The 27,323-nt window shown below is 37.6% G+C and overlaps 3 protein-coding genes and 2 long non-coding RNA genes across 5 annotated transcripts; 1 reads left to right on the top strand and 4 right to left on the bottom strand.

Moving 5' to 3' along the window:
* Positions 1-1,330: 1,330 nt before the first annotated feature.
* LOC145909682 (choline/ethanolamine transporter FLVCR2-like) lies at positions 1,331-2,746 on the bottom strand. The gene has a single exon (XM_082997038.1). It carries the CDS (start codon positions 2,744-2,746, stop codon positions 1,331-1,333), a length of 1,416 nt encoding a protein of 471 aa, XP_082853164.1.
* A 2,206-nt stretch (positions 2,747-4,952) lies between these two features.
* LOC145908275 (uncharacterized) lies at positions 4,953-5,835 on the top strand. Its single transcript, XR_014402977.1, has 3 exons — positions 4,953-5,015; positions 5,182-5,339; positions 5,742-5,835. It is a non-coding gene; the product is annotated as an uncharacterized LOC145908275 (long non-coding RNA).
* Positions 5,836-6,102: 267 nt separating this feature from the next.
* LOC145909016 (uncharacterized) lies at positions 6,103-8,232 on the bottom strand. The gene is made up of 3 exons (XR_014403048.1): positions 8,055-8,232; positions 7,222-7,389; positions 6,103-7,154 (listed from the first exon to the last, which is right to left on the bottom strand). It is a non-coding gene; the product is annotated as an uncharacterized LOC145909016 (long non-coding RNA).
* A 125-nt stretch (positions 8,233-8,357) lies between these two features.
* LOC145909681 (uncharacterized) lies at positions 8,358-9,467 on the bottom strand. The gene is made up of 3 exons (XM_082997037.1): positions 9,297-9,467; positions 8,666-9,136; positions 8,358-8,546 (listed from the first exon to the last, which is right to left on the bottom strand). Exons 1-3 carry the CDS (start codon positions 9,465-9,467, stop codon positions 8,358-8,360), a joined length of 831 nt encoding a protein of 276 aa, XP_082853163.1.
* A 5,560-nt stretch (positions 9,468-15,027) lies between these two features.
* On the bottom strand, positions 15,028-16,443 carry LOC145909680 (choline/ethanolamine transporter flvcr2a-like). The gene has a single exon (XM_082997034.1). The coding sequence runs from the start codon at positions 16,441-16,443 to the stop codon at positions 15,028-15,030; it is 1,416 nt and encodes a 471-aa protein (XP_082853160.1).
* Between the last annotated feature and the right edge of the window lie 10,880 nt (positions 16,444-27,323).

Genomic DNA, 27,323 nt, shown 5'->3' with positions numbered 1-27,323 from the left:
TGATCGGTGAATATTGAAACTCCGATTGCAATACATATGCCTATTTTAAAACATATTTACCGATTTAAACTTTTCGTGCGTTGCCCTTACGGGCCACCGTACGTTTAGCTTTTTTTAACATTTATTTTTCAGCATTTTGTTTCTGTTTTCCGTTTTATTTTAGAAATGAAGATGCGATTTTTAGCGAAACATGTATTCTTAACAATAAATGCGTTTGACTCAAGGTTATTTATATTGTTATTTCGCAAATGTGAAGTTTCCACCTGTGTCACGCACAAGTGGCGTTGGAAAAAGGTCGATTTTGGAAGGAATATTGAATGTTGTCAAACTAATTATGCTTATCCTGAGACACATATGTAGTTTTGCGTGAAATTCGCAACATATTTCATGCCATCATCTCAGAGCGGAAAGAATGAAAACAAATTCACCAACGGCTTGTATTTAACAAGCAATCGTGATTAAGCCTAAAATATCGAAATATTTCTTCGAGTTTCTTTATAAATCGAACACTTGATTCATGTCATCATTTCCAACGTCATTCTTTTTTTCTTTTTTTGGTAAAAAAATACAAGGATGAATAAGTATCCGTAGCACTTCCTAGCAGTAGGGTAGGGCAGACATATCAGAAATGACTGTGATTAATAAATTCGTTCAGATTGAAAACAAAATTATACAAGTAAATTCAATTTTATTTGCTAATTTCAGTCCAGCCTAATGCTCAATTGAGATTTTGTTGTGGAAATAATCCTTAACACATGCGACTATGTCGACATTATGACACAATACAATTGTGATATCGTAAACAGAAAACATGCAGCGTGGAAACGAACAATAGCAACCACATGCGTCGAGAAGATCGTTTCAAAACAATTTGGCTTACAATATTTTAATGTGCAAGAATTTTTATTCAGTCCTGGTTTGCCCTCTTTAAGACGGATTCAGAATCATGTACATAAATTGTTATGTGACCAATTGAACGGAGGACTATTTACGATGTGAAGACAAACGGATAATGCAATAAAAGTTTGATCAATGATAAATAAAAACGTGTGCATATTTCCGTGTTAGAACCTGGAGGCATGGAATTGCCTTTGACCAACCGCTAAATCAATTGTCGATGTTTCGCTTCTAAATGAATTGATTACTTCCGAAGGTGTCCGAAGAGTAAATCAATGGAAAGATCACATTTATTCCGGTAAGCTGTTGATGGTTGAAGGTTGCGCAAAAGGTTGTATTGCTAAGACAATCGGTGCAGTTGCCAAAATCCAAAAATCATAGTAACACCATAAAGTGACATCTAATGAATCAAACGTCAATGAATCTTTTTCAACTAATTTTCATATTCTGACAGAAGTTTAGATGTTTCCGAAGTTTCAGCCTCAAGACGACGAAATGGCAACTTCTGCATAATCATAAGCAGAGTTGCAATCACGGTCATGACAAAGGGAAAGGCCAGAGATGCAGCCGCCCCATATTTCTCCAGCAAAGCTCTTCCTACAATGGGATAAGACATGCGCATAATGCCCACGCCTGTCATGATAAGCATGGTGACTTGCAATGTTGGCAGAGGATAGGTTACCTCCATCACTAACTGCAAACACACAACTGCAGCAGCTCCTATAAAGAAACCCAAAAGGATCACGCCAGCATAAACTGTAAACAATGAATTAGACAAAATGCCGATCAACGTTAATAAAGTGGACGCTGAAACCAACATTAAAGATATTACCGCTATAGCTCTGTACCGTTTTGTTTTTGTAATGATCGGCCCTGTAATGAATCCAGCTACAACGAACATTAACCAGGAACCCATCAACACAAAACCAGCTGCTGAGTTGAGGTTTTTTTCGTTTGGGAACTGTTTGTGCAGCACTGACGAGAGTAGAATCGTGTAGTTTCGTAAGACCGGATTCACAATTCCTATAGAAGCCCAAATGGTCAAAAAGTGTCGATCGGTAAAAAGTTTCTTTAAGGTTGTTCCAAACTGTCGCAGGTCATCCTTTACCGACGCATACTTTGCTCTTTCGCGAGCTTGCCAAATTTCCGCTTTGGCCTGTGCAATGCTAGGAGGCAAATCGGGCTTGTCTTTGACGAAAACAAGTGTAATTGTAAACACTACAGCCAGAATTCCAGAAATCGTCCAAAATACATACGTCACTTTTATTCGCATGTCATTAATGCTATCCGTAATAATCAAGACGTTTGACAAGGTTACCGCACCACCTGCTTCCCCGACCGCTCGGCTTACTGTTAGAAACGCATTTACATTCGCCATTTCGTTAGCTGGAAACCAAATGGAGGCCGTTGCAGTTTGCATAGATGTCGTGGCGACCGTACTTAAGCCCTCTGAAGCTTGTCCAACTATAGCAAGTGGAAATCCGGAAGGTATCCAAATGGATATGCCGTCAAGAGCAAATCCAAGAAACAAAAATCCAGTGGTCGTTAAAGTTGCTGTTTTAAATCCGATTCGCGTAACAAGAAAAGATACAGGAGCTGTCGCAGATATAAACATTACTGCTTGCGTGATTGTCAGCCAGTCTATTTGCCATGGTTGTACTTTGTAGAACTTGGCCAAAACGTCGTTGGCTGATCCAAACAGCGACTGATTGAATCCACGAATACCAATAATTACAAACATAAGAAAAGCAACAAGAAATCTCCTTTTATAAGTCTTGATTTCATAAGTTGGTTTGTCGTCGTGGACATTACATCGGTCTCCACTGTACACTGGTTTGTCTTCTGCCATTTTTTCTTTGTCATTTACAACACTAATTTACAAGCAACCGTGTTTAAATCTGAAAATTCGATACATTTTGTCGAAATGCTTTATACATTTGTACATACACACGAACCCTTAAGTCATAGTACAAGTTTAAACATCTTTATACGGTTAATTTTTGTTTATTTTTTGTTAAAAATACAGCGTAGATATTTGTCGTTCCTTGTACTACCTGCCGAAAAAATCAACCACTTTGATGACGATGAACATTATTACCAAGCTGATGAATTTTACGACGAAAACCTCTGCGAAATAAGCAGGATATAAAATCTCAACCATGTAAGCCACACGAATGCAAATATGGCTGCTCACTTACTCACGCACACAAACCATAGGTCCGTGTCATACAATGCGAGAGGGCAACCGTTACAACGACACAACATTTGTAGCAGAATGAAATCAATAGCGCAAATAAAAGCTGCAATAGCTTTAACACGATAAATGATAGGAACTGCACGCGTTGCTGATTTGTTTTCGCTTTCAAAGGAAGTCGTTTGAAATATTTGCTTTACAGGATTGTATTGACTGTCGATTTCCATTCGGTTCAGCTTGGTTAACGTTTTGATGATTTTTTTATGCGGTGGTTCTACAAAATTAATACCTTCAACTTATTGATGTAATAAAAACACCCAGCACGCACCCAGCAACAAAAACACAACTATTGAATAAATTATATCTTCCAAGTTGTCGTAAGCATGTCTTCACCAGTTAAGTTTAATACTGTGACTTTTGGAAAGTTGCAAGCATTGGTGCTATATTTACCTTTGATCGTGCGCCATAACGGGCAATCCAATGATGAATAAGCATCCGCAGTACCGCCTGGCAATAGGTGATGCATTGGAATTAAGCCTTTGATCATCTGTGGTAATTTTGAAGAATTTATTGCATCTGGATTGTGGTTGGCGCCTGGCAATGTCAAGGTTTATGTGCTGAAACGAAATTCCTGTCATGGAATTAATGGCTTACCGGTGCTCGCCAATGTTCTCTGACTTGTGTGCACAGCAATTATAAGTGTCGTGTGAGCCACTTTCTGTATGGTACAATGTGATTGCAACTTCGTCGTAAAGAAGTTAATCACGGTTGCAATCGATTCTGTGTCAGAATAAATCAACTCAACATTTGTCGAAAACGCATTCCTACTGGGTAATGAGTTTTGTCATTTTTGCACCTACTTTTGCATGTAAATGCCTGATGGTGACAAATCTTTAACGAATATATACGTTCTGTAGTAGGGTTGTTACAAACGCAACTGCCGGCAACCCAGAAATCGTCACAAATGGCTACGACCCGCATTGTCCAATACCAATATTCCGGTTCTGTAGCAACAATAGGAATAATAATACCTAAAGACGCAATGCTTTCTTGCCGGTTTAGGTTGCAGAATTAGCATTGCATCGTGTCTCGTGGAATAGAACGGAATTGCGAAACACCAGTACGTCATCGTTGTTGAGTTTCAAGATTTTGACTTGTACTTAACTGCTCCATGCTCCGAAGATTACTTGGAAATTTGGGACGGCCAAGAATCGGTACGTTTTGAAATCAACCTTATCACCGGGTAATCTCTCTGAGGTCTGACTTTTGTTCATTTATTTTCAGTTTGGCGCAGGGCGATTTTGTGGATGTCGGTATCCGAGTAGCTTCGCTGCTCTTAGTAGCGTGGTTACAATAATATTTTTGACAACCAACCACGATGGACATAACAAGAGAGGATTTCATGTAACATGGCACACTATCGGTAACAACCATTTTACCTCGCAACCAAAGAAGCCCTGAAGTAGTTTTTCTTTCAAAAACGACCATCTTAAGATATACGGTTTAGCACATAATTGTAATCGCAAACTATCAATTAAAACAGAACTGATTATGAAAAGCCCGTGAGCTACTAGCAGCTTTAATTTCAATGATTTTTTTGTGGTTTTCAGATCGTGCATCAAACGAATACACTTGTTGGAATGGTTCTTGCATTCCGGAAGCAATTGAAAAACGATTGTGATAACAGCGATGAAATAGAATGTGGCAAGAACGAGAGCGTGCATCAAACTGCTTTTTTCTACGTATAGAATTGTTTACAAATCTTTGCTTTTATATCAATGCTATAGAAATTTTGGATGCCAAATACAACGAAAGTGGTTTGTAGAATCAGGTAAGGTCTGCAGTTTTTCTTGTTGTTTCAGCGCATAAAACTTCCACCTCATCTGAGTGTGGAAAACCTGCCATAGCGCCACAGTTTACTAGGGTAAGTCACTATAGTGGAACCTACAATTTTAGTTGATTGTCCAGCCACGGAAAAAAAACTATTATTTTACATATCGGAAAATATTCTGGCCAAGTCTGAAATGAAACTTTACTATTGTCATTATTAGTGCAATGATTTTCCGCGTAAAATATTACGTAAAATTTAGAACCACAGGAGAGTGGGTGGCAATGAAGCGATGCCGGGTAGCTGGCCGTGGCAGATTGCACTATCTGTCTATCCGTCAGGGATTCCTTTCTGCGGAGATTTGATTATTAGCGAAAGATGGATTGTCACAGCAGCTCATTGTGTTGATGATTCAAGCTAGTAGGTTTCCGGTAACCTCCCCTTTTTGTTTTTGGTCACCCCAGGAATGAGGCTCAAAGACAGTTTTGTCAAACACTATACCTCGTTTTGAGTACAATAACATGTCACAAAGCTGCCATTCTTTCTAAGATGTGGTATTTGAACAAGACCAATGACGCTTCATTCGTATACGTATATATACACCTAAAGTATCTCGATATAATCCTGCATGGTCTGCTGAAAGTAGATAAAAGTAACATAAATCAAAATATCCTGGGTCTTTAGACATATTCTAAATAACGTTTACCCACAACAAATCCACAGTGACAATGGATACCCTTTTAAAATCTACTTTTATTCACGTTTTGCATACACACACACACATAGGTGATAATTACGGTCAATAGGTCTATATATTTAAAGTAATTACTGGGTCATCGCCGGTCGCCGTAAACGGACTGGATCCCCAGGAGAAGTGTCAGTGGCTGTGGATTCTGTCGTCCTTCACCCCGAATACCAGTAAGGGTGTCCTTGTTGTTTTTATTCACCGTGCTGTGTGCTAATTTGCCCCTTTTTCAACATTCACATGGTAGATTTATTTTGAGCTTACGCATTTTTCTGCATATTTGCCACAAAAATAAAGAAACATCCCTTATATTTGCATTCCATTAGAAACGGTTAAAACAACTTCAACAACAATAATACACAAGTAAAATTTGAGAAACATTTTCAACCCAAACATTTTTAAGTATTATCTGCACCATCCAGGCGAAATTATGCCTTTGGTAATATGTTACTGCGCCTTTCCATCACATAATAAATTAAAGATATACACACAGAATATCTTATGTTAAATATACATTCTTGCAAAATAGGTCCCAGTAGATGCGTTTGTATTTGCCTAAAATGTACGACTGTAGTGTTCGTCCGTGAAACCTACTTTCATTTACTCGCTTTTATTAATTCATATATTGAGCTATTTTTAGCGATGCAATATCACTGAGCAAGTGCCGTTTTTCTTACAGGGCACAATAGGAGAAGCGTTTATCACTTATACTAAAGCTTCGGAATTAACAACAGTCGTCTTCAAAAAGCTGTAGGGTAAAATGACTCTGCAATAGAATGAAAAAAATACAGTGCAGTTAGGCAACATACACTAAAAGCAGGGAATTTCTTTAACTTGGGTTGTTGTGGTGACAATTGTGACGAATCATGTGACCTTTTGTGCGGAATTACATAAATCGATTAGATATGATAGACCTCCGCATCAATACCTCACATGCGTAACTACTATTTCTTAACTATCAGCTGTTAGTTTAAATGAAAAACCTTGAGCATTGCTTGGTTTGTTTTCGGGGATTAACCACGACGATGTATACGCCGCCACAACATAAGGTTTGTTCATTATCATAGGATGTTTTTGTGTCAAACAAGCGATAACAAATCACAATGCATTCATTTTTCCTATTTCAGGTTAAACTGCAACAAAAATAGACCTAATCGTTTAGATGGAATTTCGAAGCGGTTTAAAACAGCATTATCATCAATGACAGGCAGGTTATATGTAACGCAATTAGTTGCATTTTAAAAGATAAAAAAAAATGTTTGTTTTCAGGATATTCTTCGACTTTTTCTCAAATCATTGATTTGTTTTCCGGTTTCCAGGAGTTTCACATGTATTAGTTTATACAACGGTTTATCTTCGACGAAATACACTCAGCAAGACTTTCATTTTAAAACCGATAGTGCGGCTTACACTTTAAGACTCACGCTTCATAGAAAGGTTACATTTTTGAAAACGTTTTATCACTTCACGCTGTTTGAACTCTGCCACACCTGACAAACAACATACAATAATCGATAACAAAATGAGAGCCGAAAGCAATTAACACAGTAAACTTACTAAAAGATGCCATGCTGATCACCAACAGAACGAGATGAAAGTATATCTTGTACCTCACGCACACTGCAGTACTCCAACCAGATTGAAACGCATAACCACCAAGAAACCAAAAAGACCAAACCACCATAGCTGTATTTTGACTTTCAGGAAAGAACGCAGCGTGGGCAGCTGTAAAGAAGTTATGCGATGGAAACAAAACAAAAAATAAAAACGAATGGCGGCTATGGTTTTGGCTCCTCACTTATTATATTTTCCACGACAAATTAAATGGCAAAATTCGTTGCTTTTTTGAAATAACAACTCAAAAGTGTTACAAGGCAGGATTGCTCTACTGCACAGGCCCTTTATCTCATCTCTCGTGTTTCGATCATAAGGTTCACTGGCATCGCAGCCAAGCTGGGTCCCCTATATTTTCCAACATGTCAGAGCAAGATCTGAAAAATCAAGCTCCCGGTGAGGTTTGAACTCACGACCCTGGGCTAGCCAGGTCTTGTCGGGGAAAGTGGCTGGTCCAGCATGGCTACGATGCCAATGATCTCCATTAAGGTAATGTCAATATAATACAAATTATTTGCAGACGACACAAAATATTTTTTTAAAATGAAATGTCAAACGCAGTAACTTGCCTGCTAACATTGCAGCTAGGCAAGCTTAAACGTTACAAACATTCATTAGTGCAATATTTGCGTTTGAAACGTTTGCGTTTGCATTACCCCAATGCTAAGTTATCAGCTTTGGCATTCCTTCTCAAACAATTGTAATGCTCCAATTATGTTGCACCTAAGACCTATAATAAGTACATCAGATAGTCATATAATAACACAACAGACTACCTGCACTTATAACGGATCGAATTCCACATGTAGTACCAATCAGCCCAAACAAGCAATAGACAATCCACTTGTTGGATTCAAAGGAACTCCAAAATAGGATGAATAAAAATGTTCCCACGTCCAGCAGTGTACATAAGAAAAGTGGTAACTGCCTTCCGAATTTATCCGAAATTTTGCCAACATTCAGTGCGGCAAAAGCCTCAGTAGCACCACAAGTTACCATACAAAGAGGCACCTGGAATTAAAGTAAGTGGTAAAGCTGCAAACTTATAAATGTAAAAGTTTCAGGATTTTGTGGTCAACTTAATGAATAGTGATGAACATTACCTGATCAACACCCAGAATACATGATGTAAAGGCTCTCGGCATTTCCAAATATATAAACGACTGCACTAAACCATGACAAAATGATGTGGGAATTATAAGAAGTTGTTTGATTTTCAGCATGTGGCAAAATGCGCTTCTTAGAGAATACAGAACAATTCCAAACACCTTAAAATATTACATGAGAATTTTTGTCGGAAGAAAAGTTTTTTAAATAACAATTTTGCATAAAAATTTTTTACGATGTTGACACAATGTTACATCAGCATTTTATTTGTTTAATTTACTTTAATTTTTTCTGGAACAGCCTCATCATCAGATTGCCTTTTAAGCGGTTCAGGACAGGGAATTTCAAGTTGAATGTTGGGCGTTTTTCGTGTCTCAAGGGATATTTCCAAAGGTTTTGGCATCTCACAATGTACAGATTCATTGTTGAAAATAACCAGAGACGCGTTCTTGATTTGGTCATTGCCTTCGTCATCTTCTCGCAATTCGGCACTTTCTACAAAACAACCCTGAATGGTTGCAGCGATTAAAACCAGTCCCATTAAAACTCCGAACATGATGTAAAGTGGGGTTTGAGGGGGAACGTACTGCACCAGATTTTGTTGCGTCACATTCGGGTCTTGACAATCGTTGGCTCCGCAAATCGAATAATCTCGTTGCTGTGATGTGTTCGGGTTCGTTGAGTTTAAAGTGGAAACTTGGGTGAATCCCCCAACATAGAGTACAGAATAGCACACAAGATTGCTGATTAGCTGCAAAATTGTTTATAGAAACAAAAATATTTTCATTGAGTTAAAACTCCCCAAGTATTCTCCCTAAACAACAAGTATTCTCCCTAAACAACAAGTATTCTCCCTAAACAACAAGTATTCTCCCTAAACAACAAGTATTCTCCCTGTACAACAATATTACCGATGACACATAGACCATGCATGAACACTGGCCAAGGAACCGAGTGTTGTAGAAGTCACATTCCTTTTTTCCAAACCTGGCGTAACTTTTTCCGAAATGAACGCAATATATCACGAGCGAAGGCCAAGTTAAAGCTCCAGCAATTCCCACAAGTATTCCGCTGGTGGTCATTAAATGCATATAGTGTTTGTTCTACCAAGGCAAGTATTTGTTACGGTTTGCTTTTAAATCCGCAGTCAACATTAAACACTGTCTTATTTACCAATGCCGTTGACGATGTTCACGCTTGACTGCAGAGCGAGCACTGACATATACGACCCCATTGTCAGACCAACGGCAACCGTAAACAATGCAAACCTGAACTTAACATTTCTCTTCTCCTGCCGGTACATTTGCTTCCTTGTATAGACCAATATACTTATAACTAAATTACTGTTTTCGGGGAACCCTGTGTATGTAGATAAATTATAAATAAATTATAAACATTTCTATTGGAATATGACAGGTAATTTCAACGACTTGGTTGTAAAACAAACCAAATTTCATGTGGATTGTAGTATATGCTTACATGTTTGTATATATACAAACTTTGTATACAAGAACATTTTGATTATATATAATGGACTTTCATCTATAAATGTTGAAGTCCATGGCAACCAGCAAGTTTAGTAACTTATCAGCAACAGCAATGTGCAGACCTTTGTCGAGCGTAAAAGTTTTGGCCGCGCTTGGTAATGTGATTTAACAAGTTTAAGAGCTATACGTTGCAGAGCATTGGAGTAGAACAGAGCTTCCTCAACCTTTTTGAACCCGCGTCACGCACAAGGTTTCAAAACACGGCGGCACACGTCAAATCAACATGTTGAACGTCATAATAAGACTTATGATGTCTTCATAAAAGTATTCATGTGAATACAGTCTAGAATATATATATTCTATAGAATTTAGATTAGCCTCGAGGCTACTTAGCCTTCGTTAATTAACGAACTGTCCAGAAGCTTATTTGAAAAATATTTTTAAACAACATAAAAATTGCGAAGCTCGAACTTCTCTGGGAAGGTTTATCTGCTTTACGTCAAACAATCCATTTGCGCCCACGCACGCAATTTCTCTCACAACATTCATTTGGCGAACTGGAAACGCCTTTAAAAAGTGTTCATCTGGAAAATATCGCAATTTTCATCCTAGCGATGTATTTTAAAAGTTGACTTTCGTAACAAAGTAAGATTTGATTTTTAATGCTTGTATAACCTGCCTTCTTACATCTCTAACTAGAAACTGATTCCCGCCAACCTTACTGTTACACCCCAGTAAAACTTGCTTTTCAAATCCAAGTTTAGCTCAAATGCATCCAAGCACAATATCCCGTGACGCCTTTCAAGGCAACTTTTTCGCAGTTCACTTGCGTTGGAAATATTGCCGACAAAGCTGTATAATCGCATAAGGGAACATGAATAATTTTTTATCAAATAAGGCTCCGCGCATAATGTAACATTTTGTCGCGCTTTGTGGGTCTTAATAGTGGTTGGCAGTGATAAAGGGAAGCATTTTTGAAACAGATTATTGCCGTGTTGTTTGTATAGAAATTACCCAAATCATTTTCTCAAAGTCACAGATTCAAAGTTTGTATTAAATAGCGGCAATCGTCAGCGTAAACCTGATCTGCAACAGGAAAATACCATTCTGTATATTATTTTTGTATGAAACACCTAAAAACTATTTTTTATTTCAAAATAATTAATCAGGTGACACAAAGCGTGATTTTTAGTTTTAAGTAAACATAACTATGATGGATATTTACCTAAATTGGAAATGCTCTGCAACGTATCTGCTGTTGAACCTATTAAATCACGTTACCAAGCGCGGCCAAAACTTATTAACAGTTTATCTACATACAGGGTTCCCCGAAAACACAGTAATTTAGTTATAAGTATATTGGTCTATACAAGGAAGTAAATGTACCGGCAGGAGAAGAGAAATGTTAAGTTCAGGTTTGCATTGTTTACGGTTGCCGTTGGTCTGACAATGGGGTCGTATACGTCAGTGCTCGCTCTGCAGTCAAGCGTGAACATCGTCAATGGCGTTGGTAAATAAGACAGTGTTTAATGTTGACTGCGGATTTAAAAGCAAACCGTACCAAATACTTGCCCTAGTAGAAATTAGTTTTATAAAATAAACACCTCATGTTGGGAATTACTTCGCTTCCGCATGGCCTGTACTTGGTCTATCTTTTATGGAATACAATGAACCAACAATATCACAAAATGAGTTCCAACAAAACACTACACAACTTGATGAACCACACATTTCGCAAGAATACTCCCACACAAACACCACACAAAATGACCAACCATGTTCTCCACAAGACCTCACCCAACCTACCAACACACAAAATGATGAAACTGAGCCATCCAGCTTGGACTCCTCAAGGAACATCACAGATGTGTTCAGTGCTATTTGGCAAAAACAAACACTTCAGTTGGAACTAACATACTTGCAACAGGAAGATCTAGGAGAACCATGAGAAGAAGAGCAGCTCAAACAAGGCAACAAGATCAAACAGACAGCTTAATTCAACTTATGACCCAGGCTAATAAGAATCATCAACAACAAATGAATGTTTTGCTCAATTCTGTTACAAAGTAAATTAACTTGATGCAAAGAACCTCGGAAAACGACTCAACAAAGTAAATATTTTCATTTGCGGATGAAAAACACAATAACCTTAACCGGATCGGTGAACCAAGCCACCCTGTTGGAGGTATTTGATTTCCCGCTATTTCTGGGTGCAATATTGTAGCGGTGCTTGTTTTAATGTAAGCCAATTGTACGGGTCAATAAATATGTATTTGACAGACATTTTGCACATTTCCATTTGCTAGAGATATTAACTTGTGTTGGGTGTTTGTAAAAATACAACCAAATCTTTTTAATATTCAGGTTATATCTTTATTGTGGGTGTAATCAAAGTAAATTTCAAATAAGGGCGAATCAAACATGCTCAAAAATATAATCAGCAATTGTATCACGGACATGGTTGCCAATAGGTGGGTCTCGCTGAGCTGATGACCCAACACTTTCCTGATTTCCCACATGAAGTGGGACTGGGGTTTGAGCTTCCTCAGAAAGATTGTGCATCATACAACAAGCTCCAATAACAAAGGGAGCTTCTTCCAGATGCACATCCAACGTCTGTTTAAACTTGCTGTCCGAGATATCCCCATTTGAGACCTGTTTAAAAAATGTGCTGAATGGGCATTTTTATTGAGCTAAAACGAACGAAAAACCTTTTGTTTTTTGAGCAATGCTTTACTAGTTACAACAAAATAAAATTTAAGAACGTGGTTTATAATTTTAAAATAATATGAGCAATTTTCCAAAAACCGTCCGAGCTATCCCCGGTCTCCCCTATATTTTTGCTTTAGCTTCTGCTGACAAACACTCGCATTTAGGCTCTATGCATGTTTATAGTAATTATTACTTCAAAATCACAATGTACTGTAAAGGCATATATATATATAAACAAGCAATTGTACACAAAAACACTTTTCAAAATCTGTTCTAATTCTTCCCAATCTTTGTTTCATCCACTTGGTTTTTACTTTTAACTTCTTGGATGGTTCAAAGGTTGATAAGACTTTTAGGAAAAACTAATCCATGCCTATATGAACAACACGGAAACGGTAATATGCGACATTACTACAACAACATGAAATACAAGGGGTGGCAAAATGAAATATACAGACCAATTGTGACAATACAAACAATCGTTAAAATATGACATCTATTATACACTGTTGTTTCAAAAAAATTGGTGCTAGTCAATACATAATATAAACAACTACAAGCATGCACTTGTGCACTGTTCGTTCTAAACATAACAAAATCGTTACGATTTGTGTATCAAGTTTTTTATATTATAATTATTTTTCGTGTTATTTATCTATTCAATTTTTTTGACAAAAGACTGCATTTTTTAATATTTGCCGATAAATCATAAATTACACAACGTTGCCATGGTAATTTACAATACAATGTTAGTCTTTGTCACTTAAAACTTCCTCAACATTTATTCGCATTTCACTTTCATTTTAGACTCCTTGATTCGAATTCTACTCCATCGTTTCCAATCCACCCAACTTATGTGGTTGAAATTCAAAGAAATTATTGTCCAGGGACCATTGAGGCGGGCAATTCCACAGTTATGATGCGACCAAACTCCACCACAACACAATGATTTAGTTATATGCTACTCTGTCGTGTTTCTGGAACAACCCCCCTATGGAGCATTTGGACATTTGTGAAAATAAATAAAAAACGTTTAAACGCACGAATTAATATACAAAAAATGGTAAAAAATGGTATCACGTGATATGCCCAACGTTTTTATCTACATGCAACGCATGTTTGCGGCTGCGGCGCTACAGCTCGCAAGTAGGCCACCAGACATTGCTACTCAGAGTGTCTTGGAGGTTACCACCAGTAGTCTATTTGTTCGGCCAGTTTTAGCATTTATTTTTCAGAATTTTGTTTTTGTTTTCCGTTTTATTTTGGATCTGAGGATGCTTATTTTTAGCGAAACATGTTTTCTTTACAATAAACTGCGTTTGACACAAAGTTATTTATATTGGCATTTCGCAAATGTGAGGTTTCCACCTGTGTCACGCACAACAAGTGGCGTTGGAAAAAGGTCGATTTTGGAGGGAATATTGAATGTAGTCAAACTAATTATGCCTATCCTGAGACACATATGTAGTTATGCGAGAAATTCACAACATATTTCATGCCATCATCTCAGAGCGGAAAGAATGAAAACAAATTCACCAAGGGCTTGTATTTAACAAGCAATCGTGTTTAAACCTAAAAGATCGAAATATTTCGTCGAATTGCTTTATAAATCGAACACTTGATTCATGTTATCATTTCTCACGTCATTCTTTTTTTATTTGTTTTGTTAAAAAAATACGATGAATAAGTATCCGTAACACTTCCTAGCAGTAGGGTAGGGCAGACATATCAGAAATGACTGTGATTAATAAATTCGTTTAGGTTGAAGACAACATTATACAGGAAAGTAAATTCCATTTTATTTGCTAATTTCAGTCCTGACTAATGCTCAATTGAGATTTTGTTGTGGAAATAATCCTAAACACATGCGACTATGTTGACAATATGTCACAATACAATTGTGATGGCGTAAACAGAAAACATGCAGCGTGGAAACGAACAATAGCAACCACATGCATCGAGAAGATCGTTTTAAAACAATTTGGCTTATAATATTTTAATGTGCAAGAATTTTTATTCGGTCCTGGTTTGCCCTCTTTAAGACGGATTCAGAATTATGTACATAAATTGTTATGTGACCAATTGAACGGAGGATTATGTAAGATGTGAAGACAAACGGATAATGCAATAAAAGTTTGATCAATGATAAATAAAAACGTGTATGCATATTTCCGTGGTCAGAACCTGCAGGCATGGAATTGCCTTTGACCAACCAATAAATCAATTGTCGCTTTTTCACTTCTAAATGAATTGATTACTTCCGAAGGTGTCCGAAGAGTAAATCAATGGAAAGATCACATTTATTCCGGTAAGCCCTTGATGGTTGTAGGTTGCGCAAAAGGTTGTATTGCTAAGACTATCGGTGCAGTTGCCAAAATCCAAAAATCATAGTAACACCATAAAGTGACATCTAATGAATCAAACGTTAATGAATCTTTTTCAACTAATTTTCATATTCTGACAGAAGTTTAGATGTTTCCGAAGTTTCAGCCTCAAGACGACGAAAAGGCAACTTCTGCATAATCATAAGCAGAGTTGCAATTACGGTCATGAGAAAGGGAAAGGCCAGAGATGCAGCCGCCCCATATTTCTCCAGCAAAGCTCTTCCTACAATGGGATAAGACATGCGCATAATGCCCACGCCTGTCATGATAAGCATGGTGACTTGCAATGTTGGCAGAGGATAGGTTACCTCCATCACTAACTGCAAACACACAACTGCAGCAGCTCCTATAAAGAAACCCAAAAGGACCACGCCAGCATAAACTGTAAACAATGAATTAGACAAAATGCCGATCAACGTTAATAAAGTGGACGCTGAAACCAACATTAAAGATATTATCGCTATAGCTCTGTAGCGTTTTGTTTTTGTAATGATCGGCCCTGTAATGAATCCAGCTACAACGAACATTAACCAGGAACCCATCAACACAAAACCAGCTGCTGAGTTGAGGTTTTTTTCGTTAGGGAACTGTTTGTGCAGAACTGACGAGAGTAGAATCGTGTAGTTTCGTAAGACCGGATTCACAATTCCAATAGAAGCCCAAATGGTCAAAAAGTGTCGATCGGTAAAAAGTTTCTTTAAAGTTGTTCCAAACTGTCGCAGGTCATCCTTTACCGACGCATACTTTGCTCTTTCGCGAGCTTGCCAAATTTCCGCTTTGGCCTGTGCAATGTTAGGAGGCAAATCGGGTTTGTCTTTGACAAAAACAAGTGTCATTGTAAACGTAACTGCCAGAATTCCAGAAGTTGTCCAAAATACATACGTCAGTTTTAATCGCATTTCATTAATGCTATCCGTAATAATCAAGACGTTTGACAAGGTTACCGCACCACCTGCTTCCCCGACCGCTCGGCTTACTGTTAGAAACGCATTTACATTCGCCATTTCGTTAGCTGGAAACCAAATAGAGGCCGTTGCAGTTTGCATAGATGTTGTGGCGACCGTACTAAAGCCCTCTGAAGCTTGTCCAACTATAGCAAGTGGAAATCCGGAAGGAATCCAAATGGATATGCCGTCCAGAGCAAATCCAAGAAACAAAAATCCAGTGGTCGTTAAAGTTGCTGTTTTAAATCCAATTCGCGCAACAAGAAAAGATACAGGAGCCGTCGCAGATACAAACATTACAGCTTGCGTGATTGTCAGCCAGTCTATTTGCCATGGTTGTACTTTGTAGAACTTGGCCAAAACGTCGTTGGCTGATCCAAACAGCGACTGGTTAAATCCACGAATACCAATAATTACAAACATAAGAAAAGCAACAAGAAATCTCCTTTTATAAGTCTTGATTTCATAAGTTGGTTTGTCTTCGTGGACATTACATCGGTCTCCACTGTACACAGGTTTGTCTTCTGCCATTTTTCTTTGTCATTTACAACACTAATTTACAAGCAATCGTGTTTAAATCTGAAAATTCGATACATTTCGTCGAAATGCTTTATACATTTGTACATACACACGAACCCTTAAGTCATAGTACAAGTTTAAACATCTTTATACGGTTAATTTTTGGTTATTTTTTGTTAAAAATACAGCGTAGATATTTGTCGTTCCTTGTACTACCTGCCGAAAAAATCAACCACTTTGATGAAGATGAACATTATTACCAAGCTGATGAATTTTATGACGAAAACCTCTGCGAAATAAGCAGGATATAAAATCTCAACCATGTAAGCCACACAAATGCAAATATGGCTGCTCACTGACTCACGCACACAAACCATAGGTCCGTGTCATACAATGCGAGAGGGCAACCGTTACAACGACACAACATTTGTAGCAGAATGAAATCAATAGCGCAAATAAAAGCTGCAATAGCTTCAACACGATAAATGATAGGAACTGCACGCGTTGCTGATTTGTTTTCGCTTTCAAAGGAAGTCGTTTGAAATATTTGCTTTACAGGATTGTATTGACTGTCGATTTCCATTCGGTTCAGCTTTGTTAACGTTTTGATGATTTTTTTATGCGGTGGTTCTACAAAATTAATACCTTCAACTTATTGATGTAATAAAAACACCCAGCACGCACCCAGCAACAAAAACACAACTATTGAATAAATTATATCTTCCAAGTTGTCGTAAGCATGTCTTCACCAGTTAAGTTTAATACTGTGACTTTTGGAAAGTTGCAAGCATTGGTGCTATATTTACCTTTGATCGTGCGCCATAACGGCCAATCCAATGATGAATAAGCATCCGTAGTACCGCCTGGCAATAGGTGATACATTGGGATCAAGCCTTTGATCATCTGTGGTAATTTTGAAGAATTTATTGCATCTAGATTGTGGTTGGCGCCAGGCAATGTCAAGGTTTATGTGCTGAAACGAAATTCCTGTTATGGAATGAATGGCTTACCGGTGCTCGCCAATGTTCTCTGACTTGTGTGCACAGCAATTATAAGTGTCGTGTGAGCCACTTTCTGTATGGTACAATGTGATTGCAACTTTGTCGTAAAGATGTTAATCACGGTTGCAATCGATTCTGTGTCAGAAGAAATCAACTCAACATTTGTCGAAAACGCATTCCTACTGGGTAATGAGTTTTGTCATTTTTGCACCTACTTTTGCATGTAAATGCCTGATGGTGACAAATCTTTAACGAATATATACGTTCTGTAGTAGGGTTGTTACAAATGCAACTGCCGGCAACCCAGAAATCGTCACAAATGGCTACGACCCGCATTGTCCAATACCAACATTCCGGTTTTGTAGCAACAATAATGCCTTAAGACGCAATGCTTTCTTGCCTGTTTACGTTGCAGAATTAGCATTGCATCGTGTCTCGTGGAATAGAACGGAATTGCGAAACACCAGTACGTCATCGTTGTTGTGTTTCAAGATTCCGACTTGTACTTAACTGCTCCATTCTCCGAAGATTACTTGGAAATTTGGGACGGCCAAGAATCGGTACGTTTTGAAATCAACCTTATCACCGGGTAAAGTCATAATACATTTTTTGCCTTTGTTCCGAAATTTCGTTACAAAACCGTTTCGAGAAACGAAATTTCGTTCCCAAATGAGAAAAACCGTTTCGGGAACATTATTTTTACGCAAAATTTCGTTACAGGAACATATTTTGGTTTTTGAATTGTGTTTCCAAAATCACAATTTGGGTAATATCGCACTAAAAATTGTGTTCCGAAAATCGACCAAGCCAAAAATCACCACTAGATGTCGACAAAGAGAAGAAGAAAACGTGGTTTTGCTCACGAGTATAAGGTTGATTTTATTATGAATATACGTTTTCAAACGTAAACACTTACGGGAAGATGAAAATATGCATGGAACATAATTTTCGTTCCCTGAACATAATTTTCGTTCCCGGAACAGAATTTTCGTTACTGGAACAGAATTTTAATTACGGTAACGGAATTTTCGTTACGGGAACAGAATTTTCGTTACTGGAACAGAATTTTCGTTACGGTAACGGAATTTTCGTTACGGGAACAGAATTTTCGTTACTGGAACAGAATTTTAGTGACTGAAACAGAATTTTAGTTACGGGAACGGAATTTCGTTACTGGAACGGAATTTTCGTTACGGGAACAGAATTTTCGTTACTGGAACAGAATTTTCGTTACTGAAACAGAATTTTTGTTACTGGAACAGAATTTTAGTTACGGAAACGGAATTTTAGTTACGGGAACGGAATTTTCGTTACGGGAACGGAATTTTCGTTACGGGAACAGAATTTTTGTTACTGGAACAGAATTTTTGTTACTGAAACAGAATTTTTGTTACTGGAACAGAATTTTAGTTGCGGAAACGGAATTTTCGTTACGGGAACAGAATTTTCGTTACTGGAACAGAATTTTTGTTACTGAAACAGAATTTTTGTTACTGGAACAGAATTTTAGTTGCGGAAACGGAATTTTCGTTACGGGAGCAGAATTTTCGTTACTGGAACGGAATTTTCGTTACAGGAACAGAATTTTAGTTACTGGAACGGAATTTTCGTTACTGGAACAGAATTTTATTTACTGGAACGGAATTTTCGTTACTGGAACAGAATTTTCGTTACGGGAACGGAATTTTCGTTACGGGAACAGAATTTTCGTTACTGGAACAGAATTTTAGTTACGGCAACGAAATTTTCGTTACTGGAACAGAATTTTCGTTACTGGAACAGAATTTTTGTTACTGGAACAGAATTTTAGTTACGGGAACGGAATTTTCGTTACTGGAACGGAATTTTCGATACGGGAACGGAATTTTCGTTACGGGAACAGAATTTTCGTTACTGGAACAGAATTTTTGTTACTGGAACAGAATTTTCGTTACTGGAACGGAATTTTCGTTACGGGAACAAAAGTTTCGTTACGGGAACAGAATTTTCGTTACTGGAACAGAATTTTTGTTACTGGAACAGAAATTTCGTTTTTGGAGCATAATTATCGTACTATGAGGAATAATTACATTTCCGTCGAAGGTACTTTTTCGATCCATGGACACAATTGTCGTTCTTTCAAGAAAATTATTGATACGCGACCTAAATGTCGTTCAAAAAAGTGACTTTTTGATCTTGGAACAGAATTTTCGTTACAGGAACGGAATTTCGTTACGGGAACGGAATTTTCGTTACTGGAACAGAATTTTCGTTGCGGGAACGGAATTTTCGTTACGGGAACAAAATTTTCGTTACTGGAACAGAATTTTCGTTGCGGGAACGGAATTTTCGTTACGGGAACAAAATTTTCGTTCCTGGAACCGAAATTTTAGTTACGGGAAATTTCGTTTTTGGAACATAATTATCGTACTATGAGGAATAATTACATTCCCGTTAAAGGTACTTTTTCGATCCAAGGAAACAATTGTCATTCTTCCAAGAAAATTGTTGATATGCGACCTAAATGTCGTTCAAAAATGTGACTTTTTGATCCTGGAACGGAATTTTCGTTACGGGAACGGAATTTTTGTTACTGGAACAGAATTTTCGTTACTGGAACAGAATTTTCGTTACGGGAACGGAATTTTCGTTACCAGAACGGAATTTTCGTTACGGTAACAGAATTTTCGTTACTGGAACAGAATTTTCGTTACTGGAACAGAATTTTAGTTACGGGAACGGAATTTTCGTTACTGGAACAGAATTTTCGTTACGGGAACGGAATTTTTGTTACGGGAACAAAATTTTCGTTACTGGAACAGAATTTTTGTTACTGGAACAGAAATTTCGTTTTTGGAACAAAATTATCGTACTATGAGGTATTAATTACATTTCCGTCGAAGGTACTTTTTCGATCCATGGACACAATTGTCATTCCTTCAAGAAAATTGTTGATATGCGACCTAAATGTCGTTCAAAAATGTGACTTTTTGATCCTGGAACGGAATTTGCGTTACGGGAACGGAATTTTTGTTACTGGAACAGAATTTTCGTTACTGGAACAGAATTTTCGTTACGGGAACGGAATTTTCGTTACCAGAACGGAATCTTCGTTACGGTAACGGAATTTTCGTTACCAGAACGGAATTTTCGTTACGGGAACAGAATTTTCGTTACTGGAACAGAATTTTCGATGCTGGAAGGAATTTTTTTTGCTTTTTGCTAGTTAATTCAGCACGACCTTAGCGACCATTGTTTGTAACATGCGTTTTCGCGCAGCAACAAGAAACTAGAGGACATAGTCTAATTTGGTTTTCATTACTCGTTTTGCAGTGTAGAGGCATCTAATATTTGTGTGCAAAATTTCTAGTCGCTTGAAAAAAAAATTTGGAAATCACAGGCGGACAACTGTCAAATTTAGTTAATCCGCCGAACCTTAGCCACCATAGTTTCAAACGTGCGTTTTCGGCAAGCAATAAAATTCTAAAGGACAGACGCCAATTTAGTTTTCATTTCTCGTTTTGTAGAGACACCTAGTATTTGTGTGCAAAACTTCAGGTCGCTTGATTGAAAATTGTTTCTATTGCCGGCGGGAATTCTCAAAATTAGTTAATTCCGCACGACCTTAGCGACCATTGTTTGTAACATGCGTTTTCGCGCAGCAATAAAATTCTAAGGGACAAACGCCAATTTAGTTTTCATATCTCGTTTTGTAGTGGCATCTAATATTTGTGAGCAAAAATTCAAGTCGCTTGATATAAAAATGTTGAAATCACAGGCGGACAACTGTCAAATTTAGTTTCATCCGCCGAACCTTAGCGACCATTGTTTGTAAAATGCTTTTTCGCGCAGCAATAAAATTCTAAAGGACAAACGCCAATTTAGTTTTCATTTCTCGTTTTGTAGTGGCATCTAATATTTGTGTGCAAAATTTCAAATCGCTTGATATAAAAATGTTGAAATCACAGGCGGACAACTGTCAAATTTAGTCAAAACCGCCGAACCTTAGCGACCATTGTTTGTAACATGCGTTTTCGCGCAGCAATAAGAAACTAAAGGACATACGTCCATTTAGTTTCATTGCTCGTTTTGTAGTGGCATCTAATATTTGTGAGCAAAAATTGAAGTGGCTTGATATAGAAATGTTGAAATCACAGGCGGACAACTGTCAAATTTAGTTAATCCGCCGAACCTTAGCCACCATAGTTTCAAACGTGCGTTTTCAGCAAGCAATAAAATTCTAAAGGACAGACGCCAATTTAGTTTTCATTTCTCGTTTTGTAGTGGCATCTAATATTTGTGAGCAAAAATTGAAGTCGCTTGATATAAAAATGTTGAAATCACAGGCGGACAACTGTCAAATTCAGTCAAAACCGCCGAACCTTAGCGACCATTGTTTGTAACATGCGTTTTCGCGCAGCAATAAGAAACTAAAGGACATACGCCAATTTAGTTATCATTGCTCGTTTTGTAGTGGCATCTAATATGTGTGAGCAAAAATTGAAGTCGCTTGATATAAAAATGTTGAAATCACAGGCGGACAACTGTCAAATTTAGTTAAAATCGCCGAACCTTAGCCACCATAGTTTGAAACATGCGTTTTCGGCAAGCAATAAAATTGTAAAGAACAGACGCCAATTTAGTTTTCATTTCTCGTTTTGTAGAGGCACCTAGTATTTGTGTGCAAAATTTTAGGTCGCTTGATTGAAAATTGTTTATATTGCCGGCGGGAATTCTCAAAATTAGTTGATTCCGCACGACCTTAGCGACCATTGTTTGTAACATGCGTTTTCGCGCAGCAATAAGAAACTAAAGGACATACGTCAATTTAATTATCATTGCTCGTTTTGTAGTGGCATCTAATATTTGTGTGCAGAATTTCAAGTCGCTTGATATAAAAATGTTGAAATCACAGGCGGACAACTGTCAAATTTAGTCAAAACCGCCGAACCTTAGCGACCATTGTTTGTAACATGCGTTTTCGCGCAGCAATAAGAAACTAAAGGACATACGTCAATTTAATTTTCATTGCTCGTTTTGTAGTGGCATCTAATATTTGTGTGCAAAATTTCAAGTCGCTTGATATAAAAATGTTGAAATCACAGGCGGACAATTGTCAAATTTAGTCAAAACCGCCGAACCTTAGCGACCATTGTAAGTGACATGCGTTTTCGCGCAGCAATAAGAAACTAAAGGACACACGTCAATTTAGTTTTCATTCCTCGTTTTGTAGTGGCATCTAACATTTGTGAGCAAAAATTCAAGTCGCTTGATATAAAAATGTTGAAATCTCAGGCGGACAACTGTCAAATTTAGTCAAAACCGCCGAACCTTAGCGACCATTGTTTGTAACATGCGTTTTCGCGCAGCAATAAGAAACTAAAGGACACACGTCAATTTAGTTTTCATTGCTCGTTTTGTAGTGGCATCTAATATTTGTGAGCAAAAATTGAAGTCGCTTGATGTAAAAATGTTGAAATCACAGGCGGACAACTGTCAAATTTAGTCAAATCCGCCGAACCTTAGCGACCATTGTTAGTGACATGCGTTTTCGCGCAGCAATAAGAAACTAAAGGACACACGTCAATTTAGTTTTCATTGCTCGTTTTGTAGTGGCATCTAATATTTGTGAGCAAAAATTCAAGACGCTTGATATAAAAATGTTGAAATCACAGGCGGACAACTGTCAAATTTAGTCAAAACCGACGAACCTTAGCGACCATTGTTAGTGACATGCGTTTTCGCGCAGCAATAAGAAACTAAAGGACACACGTCAATTTAGTTTTCATTGCTCGTTTTGTAGTGGCATCTAATATTTGTGAGCAAAATTTCAAGTCGCTTGATATAAAAATGTTGAAATCACAGGCGGACAACTGTCAAATTTAGTCAAAACCGCCGAACCTTAGCGACCATTGTTAGTGACATGCGTTTTCGCGCAGCAATAAGAAACTAAAGGACACACGTCAATTTAGTTTTCATTGCTCGTTTTGTAGTGACATCTAATATTTGTGAGCAAAACTTCAAGTCGCTTGATATAAAAATGTTGAAATCACAGGCGGACAACTGTCAAATTTAGTTAAAATCGCCGAACCTTAGCGACCATAGTTTCAAACATGCGTTTTCGGCCAGTAATAAAATTCTAAAGAACAGACGCCAATTTAGTTTTCATTTCTCGTTTTGTAGAGGCACCTAGTATTTGTGTGCAAAATTTCAGGTCGTTTGATTGAAAATTGTTTATATTGCCGGCGGGAATTCTCAAAATTAGTTGATTCCGCACGACCTTAGCGACCATTGTTTGTAACATGCGTTTTCGCGCAGCAATAAGAAACTAAAGGACATACGTCAATTTAATTTTCATTGCTCGTTTTGTAGTGGCATCAAATATTTGTGTGCAAAATTTCAAGTCGCTTGATATAAAAATGTTGAAATCACAGGCGGACAACTGTCAAATTTAGTCAAAACCGCCGAACCTTAGCGACCATTGTTTGTAACATGCGTTTTCGCGCAGCAATAAGAAACTAAAGGACATACGTCAATTTAATTTTCATTGCTCGTTTTGTAGTGGCATCTAATATTTGTGAGCAAAAATTCAAGACGCTTGATATAAAAATGTTGAAATCACAGGCGGACAACTGTCAAATTTAGTCAAAACCGCCGAACCTTAGCGACCATTGTTAGTGACATGCGTTTTCGCGCAGCAATAAGAAACTAAAGGACACACGTCAATTTAGTTTTCATTGCTCGTTTTGTAGTGGCATCTAATATTTGTGAGCAAAATTGCAAGTCGCTTGATATAAAAATGTTGAAATCACAGGCGGACAACTGTCAAATTTAGTCAAAACCGCCGAACCTTAGCGACCATTGTTAGTGACATGCGTTTTCGCGCAGCAATAAGAAATTAAGGACACACGTCAATTTAGTTTTCATTGCTCGTTTTGTAGTGACATCTAATATTTGTGAGCAAAACTTCAAGTCGCTTGATATAAAAATGTTGAAATCACAGGCGGACAACTGTCAAATTTAGTTAAAATCGCCGAACCTTAGCGACCATAGTTTCAAACATGCGTTTTCGGCCAGTAATAAAATTCTAAAGAACAGACGCCAATTTAGTTTTCATTTCTCGTTTTGTAGAGGCACCTAGTATTTGTGTGCAAAATTTCAGGTCGCTTGATTGAAAATTGTTTATATTGCCGGCGGGAATTCTCAAAATTAGTTGATTCCGCACGACCTTAGCGACCATTGTTTGTAACATGCGTTTTCGCGCAGCAATAAGAAACTAAAGGACATACGTCAATTTAATTTTCATTGCTCGTTTTGTAGTGGCATCTAATATTTGTGTGCAAAATTTCAAGTCGCTTGATATAAAAATGTTGAAATCACAGGCGGACAACTGTCAAATTTAGTCAAAACCGCCGAACCTTAGCGACCATTGTTTGTAACATGCGTTTTCGCACAGCAATAAGAAACTAAAGGACATACGTCCATTTAGTTTTTATTTCTCGTTTTGTAGTGGCATCTAATATTTGTGAGCAAAATTTCAAGTCGCTTGATATAAAAATGTTGAAATCACAGGCGGACAACTGTCAAATTTAGTCAAAACCGCCGAACCTTAGCGACCATAGTTTCAAACATACGTTTTCGCGCAGCAATAAGAAACTAAAGGACACACGTTAATTTAGTTTTAATTGCTCGTTTTGTAGTGGCATCTAATATTTGTGAGCAAAATTTCAAGTCGCTTGATATAAAAATGTTGAAATCACAGGCGGACAACTGTCAAATTTAGTTAATCCGCCGAACCTTAGCGACCATTGTTTGTAACATGCGTTTTCGCGCAGCAATAAGAAACTAAAGGACATACGTCAATTTAGTTTTCAATGCTCGTTTTGTAGTGGCATGTAATATTTGTGAGCAAAAATTGAAGTCGCTTGATATAAAAATGTTGAAATCACAGGAGGACAACTGTCAAATTTAGTCAAAACCGCCGAACCTTAGCGACCATTGTTTGTAACATGAGTTTTCGCGCAGCAATAAGAAACTAAAGGACATACGCCAATTTAGTTTTCATTGCTCGTTTTGTAGTGACATCTAATATTTGTGTGCAAAACTTCAAGTCGCTTGATATAAAAATGTTGAAATCACAGGCGGACAACTGTCAAATTTAGTTAATCCGCCGAACCTTAGCGACCATTGTTTGTAACATGCGTTTTCGCGCAGCAATAAGAAACTAAAGGACATACGTCCATTTAGTTTTCAATGCTCGTTTTGTAGTGGCATCTAATATTTGTGAGCAAAAATTGAAGTCGCTTGATATAAAAATGTTGAAATCACAGGCGGACAACTGTCAAATTTAGTCAAAACCGCCGAACCTTAGCGACCATTGTTTGTAACATGCGTTTTCGCGCAGCAATAAGAAACTAAAGGACATACGCCAATTTAGTTTTCATTGCTCGTTTTGTAGTGACATCTAATATTTGTGTGCAAAACTTCAAGTCGCTTGATATAAAAATGTTGAAATCACAGGCGGACAACTGTCAAATTTAGTTAAAATCGCCGAACCTTAGCCACCATAGTTTGAAACATGCGTTTTCGGCCAGCAATAAAATTCTAAAGAACAGACGCCAATTTAGTTTTCATTTCTCGTTTTGTAGAGGCACCTAGTATTTGTGTGCAAAATTTCAGGTCGCTTGATTGAAAATTGTTTATATTGCCGGCGGGAATTCTTAAAATTAGTTGATTCCGCACGACCTTAGCGACCATTGTTTGTAACATGCGTTTTCGCGCAGCAATAAGAAACTAAAGGACATACGTCAATTTAATTTTCATTGCTCGTTTTGTAGTGGCATCTAATATTTGTGTGCAAAATTTCAAGTCGCTTGATATAAAAATGTTGAAATCACAGGCGGACAACTGTCAAATTTAGTCAAAACCGCCGAACCTTAGCGACCATTGTTTGTAACATGCGTTTTCGCGCAGCAATAAGAAACTAAAGGACATACGTCAATTTAATTTTCATTGCTCGTTTTGTAGTGGCATCTAATATTTGTGTGCAAAATTTCAAGTCGCTTGATATAAAAATGTTGAAATCACAGGCGGACAATTGTCAAATTTAGTCAAAACCGCCGAACCTTAGCGACCATTGTAAGTGACATGCGTTTTCGCGCAGCAATAAGAAACTAAAGGACACACGTCAATTTAGTTTTCATTGCTCGTTTTGTAGTGGCATCTAACATTTGTGAGCAAAAATTCAAGTCGCTTGATATAAAAATGTTGAAATCTCAGGCGGACAACTGTCAAATTTAGTCAAAACCGCCGAACCTTAGCGAATATTGTTTGTAACATGCGTTTTCGCGCAGCAATAAGAAACTAAAGGACACACGTCAATTTAGTTTTCATTGCTCGTTTTGTAGTGGCATCTAATATTTGTGAGCAAAAATTGAAGTCGCTTGATGTAAAAATGTTGAAATCACAGGCGGACAACTGTCAAATTTAGTCAAATCCGCCGAACCTTAGCGACCATTGTTAGTGACATGCGTTTTCGCGCAGCAATAAGAAACTAAAGGACACACGTCAATTTAGTTTTCATTGCTCGTTTTGTAGTGGCATCTAATATTTGTGAGCAAAAATTCAAGACGCTTGATATAAAAATGTTGAAATCACAGGCGGACAACTGTCAAATTTAGTCAAAACCGCCGAACCTTAGCGACCATTGTTAGTGATATGCGTTTTCGCGCAGCAATAAGAAACTAAAGGACACACGTCAATTTAGTTTTCTTTGCTCGTTTTGTAGTGGCATCTAATATTTGTGAGCAAAAATTCAAGTCGCTTGATATAAAAATGTTGAAATCACAGGCGGACAACTGTCAAATTTAGTCAAAACCGCCGAACCTTAGCGACCATTGTTAGTGACATGCG

Source organism: Ascidia mentula, chromosome 7 (genome assembly GCF_947561715.1).
Source record: "Ascidia mentula chromosome 7, kaAscMent1.1, whole genome shotgun sequence".
Taxonomy (NCBI): Eukaryota; Metazoa; Chordata; class Ascidiacea; order Phlebobranchia; family Ascidiidae; genus Ascidia; species Ascidia mentula.
This window is presented reverse-complemented; position numbering and strand designations above follow the sequence as displayed.

Bases quoted from the DNA above. Each gene is read 5' to 3' on its own strand.
- LOC145909681 (XM_082997037.1), bottom strand. From the start codon at position 9,467: ATGACCACCAGCGGAATACTTGTGGGAATTGCTGGAGCTTTAACTTGG. The intron at 9,137-9,296 runs GTAATATTGTTG...ACAATTTTGCAG, and splicing joins GCATGGTCTATGTGTCATCG to CTAATCAGCAATCTTGTGTG. The intron at 8,547-8,665 runs GTAAATTAAACA...TAATATTTTAAG, and splicing joins CTGTTCCAGAAAAAATTAAA to GTGTTTGGAATTGTTCTGTA.
- LOC145909680 (XM_082997034.1), bottom strand. From the start codon at position 16,443: ATGGCAGAAGACAAACCTGTGTACAGTGGAGACCGATGTAATGTCCAC.
- LOC145909682 (XM_082997038.1), bottom strand. From the start codon at position 2,746: ATGGCAGAAGACAAACCAGTGTACAGTGGAGACCGATGTAATGTCCAC.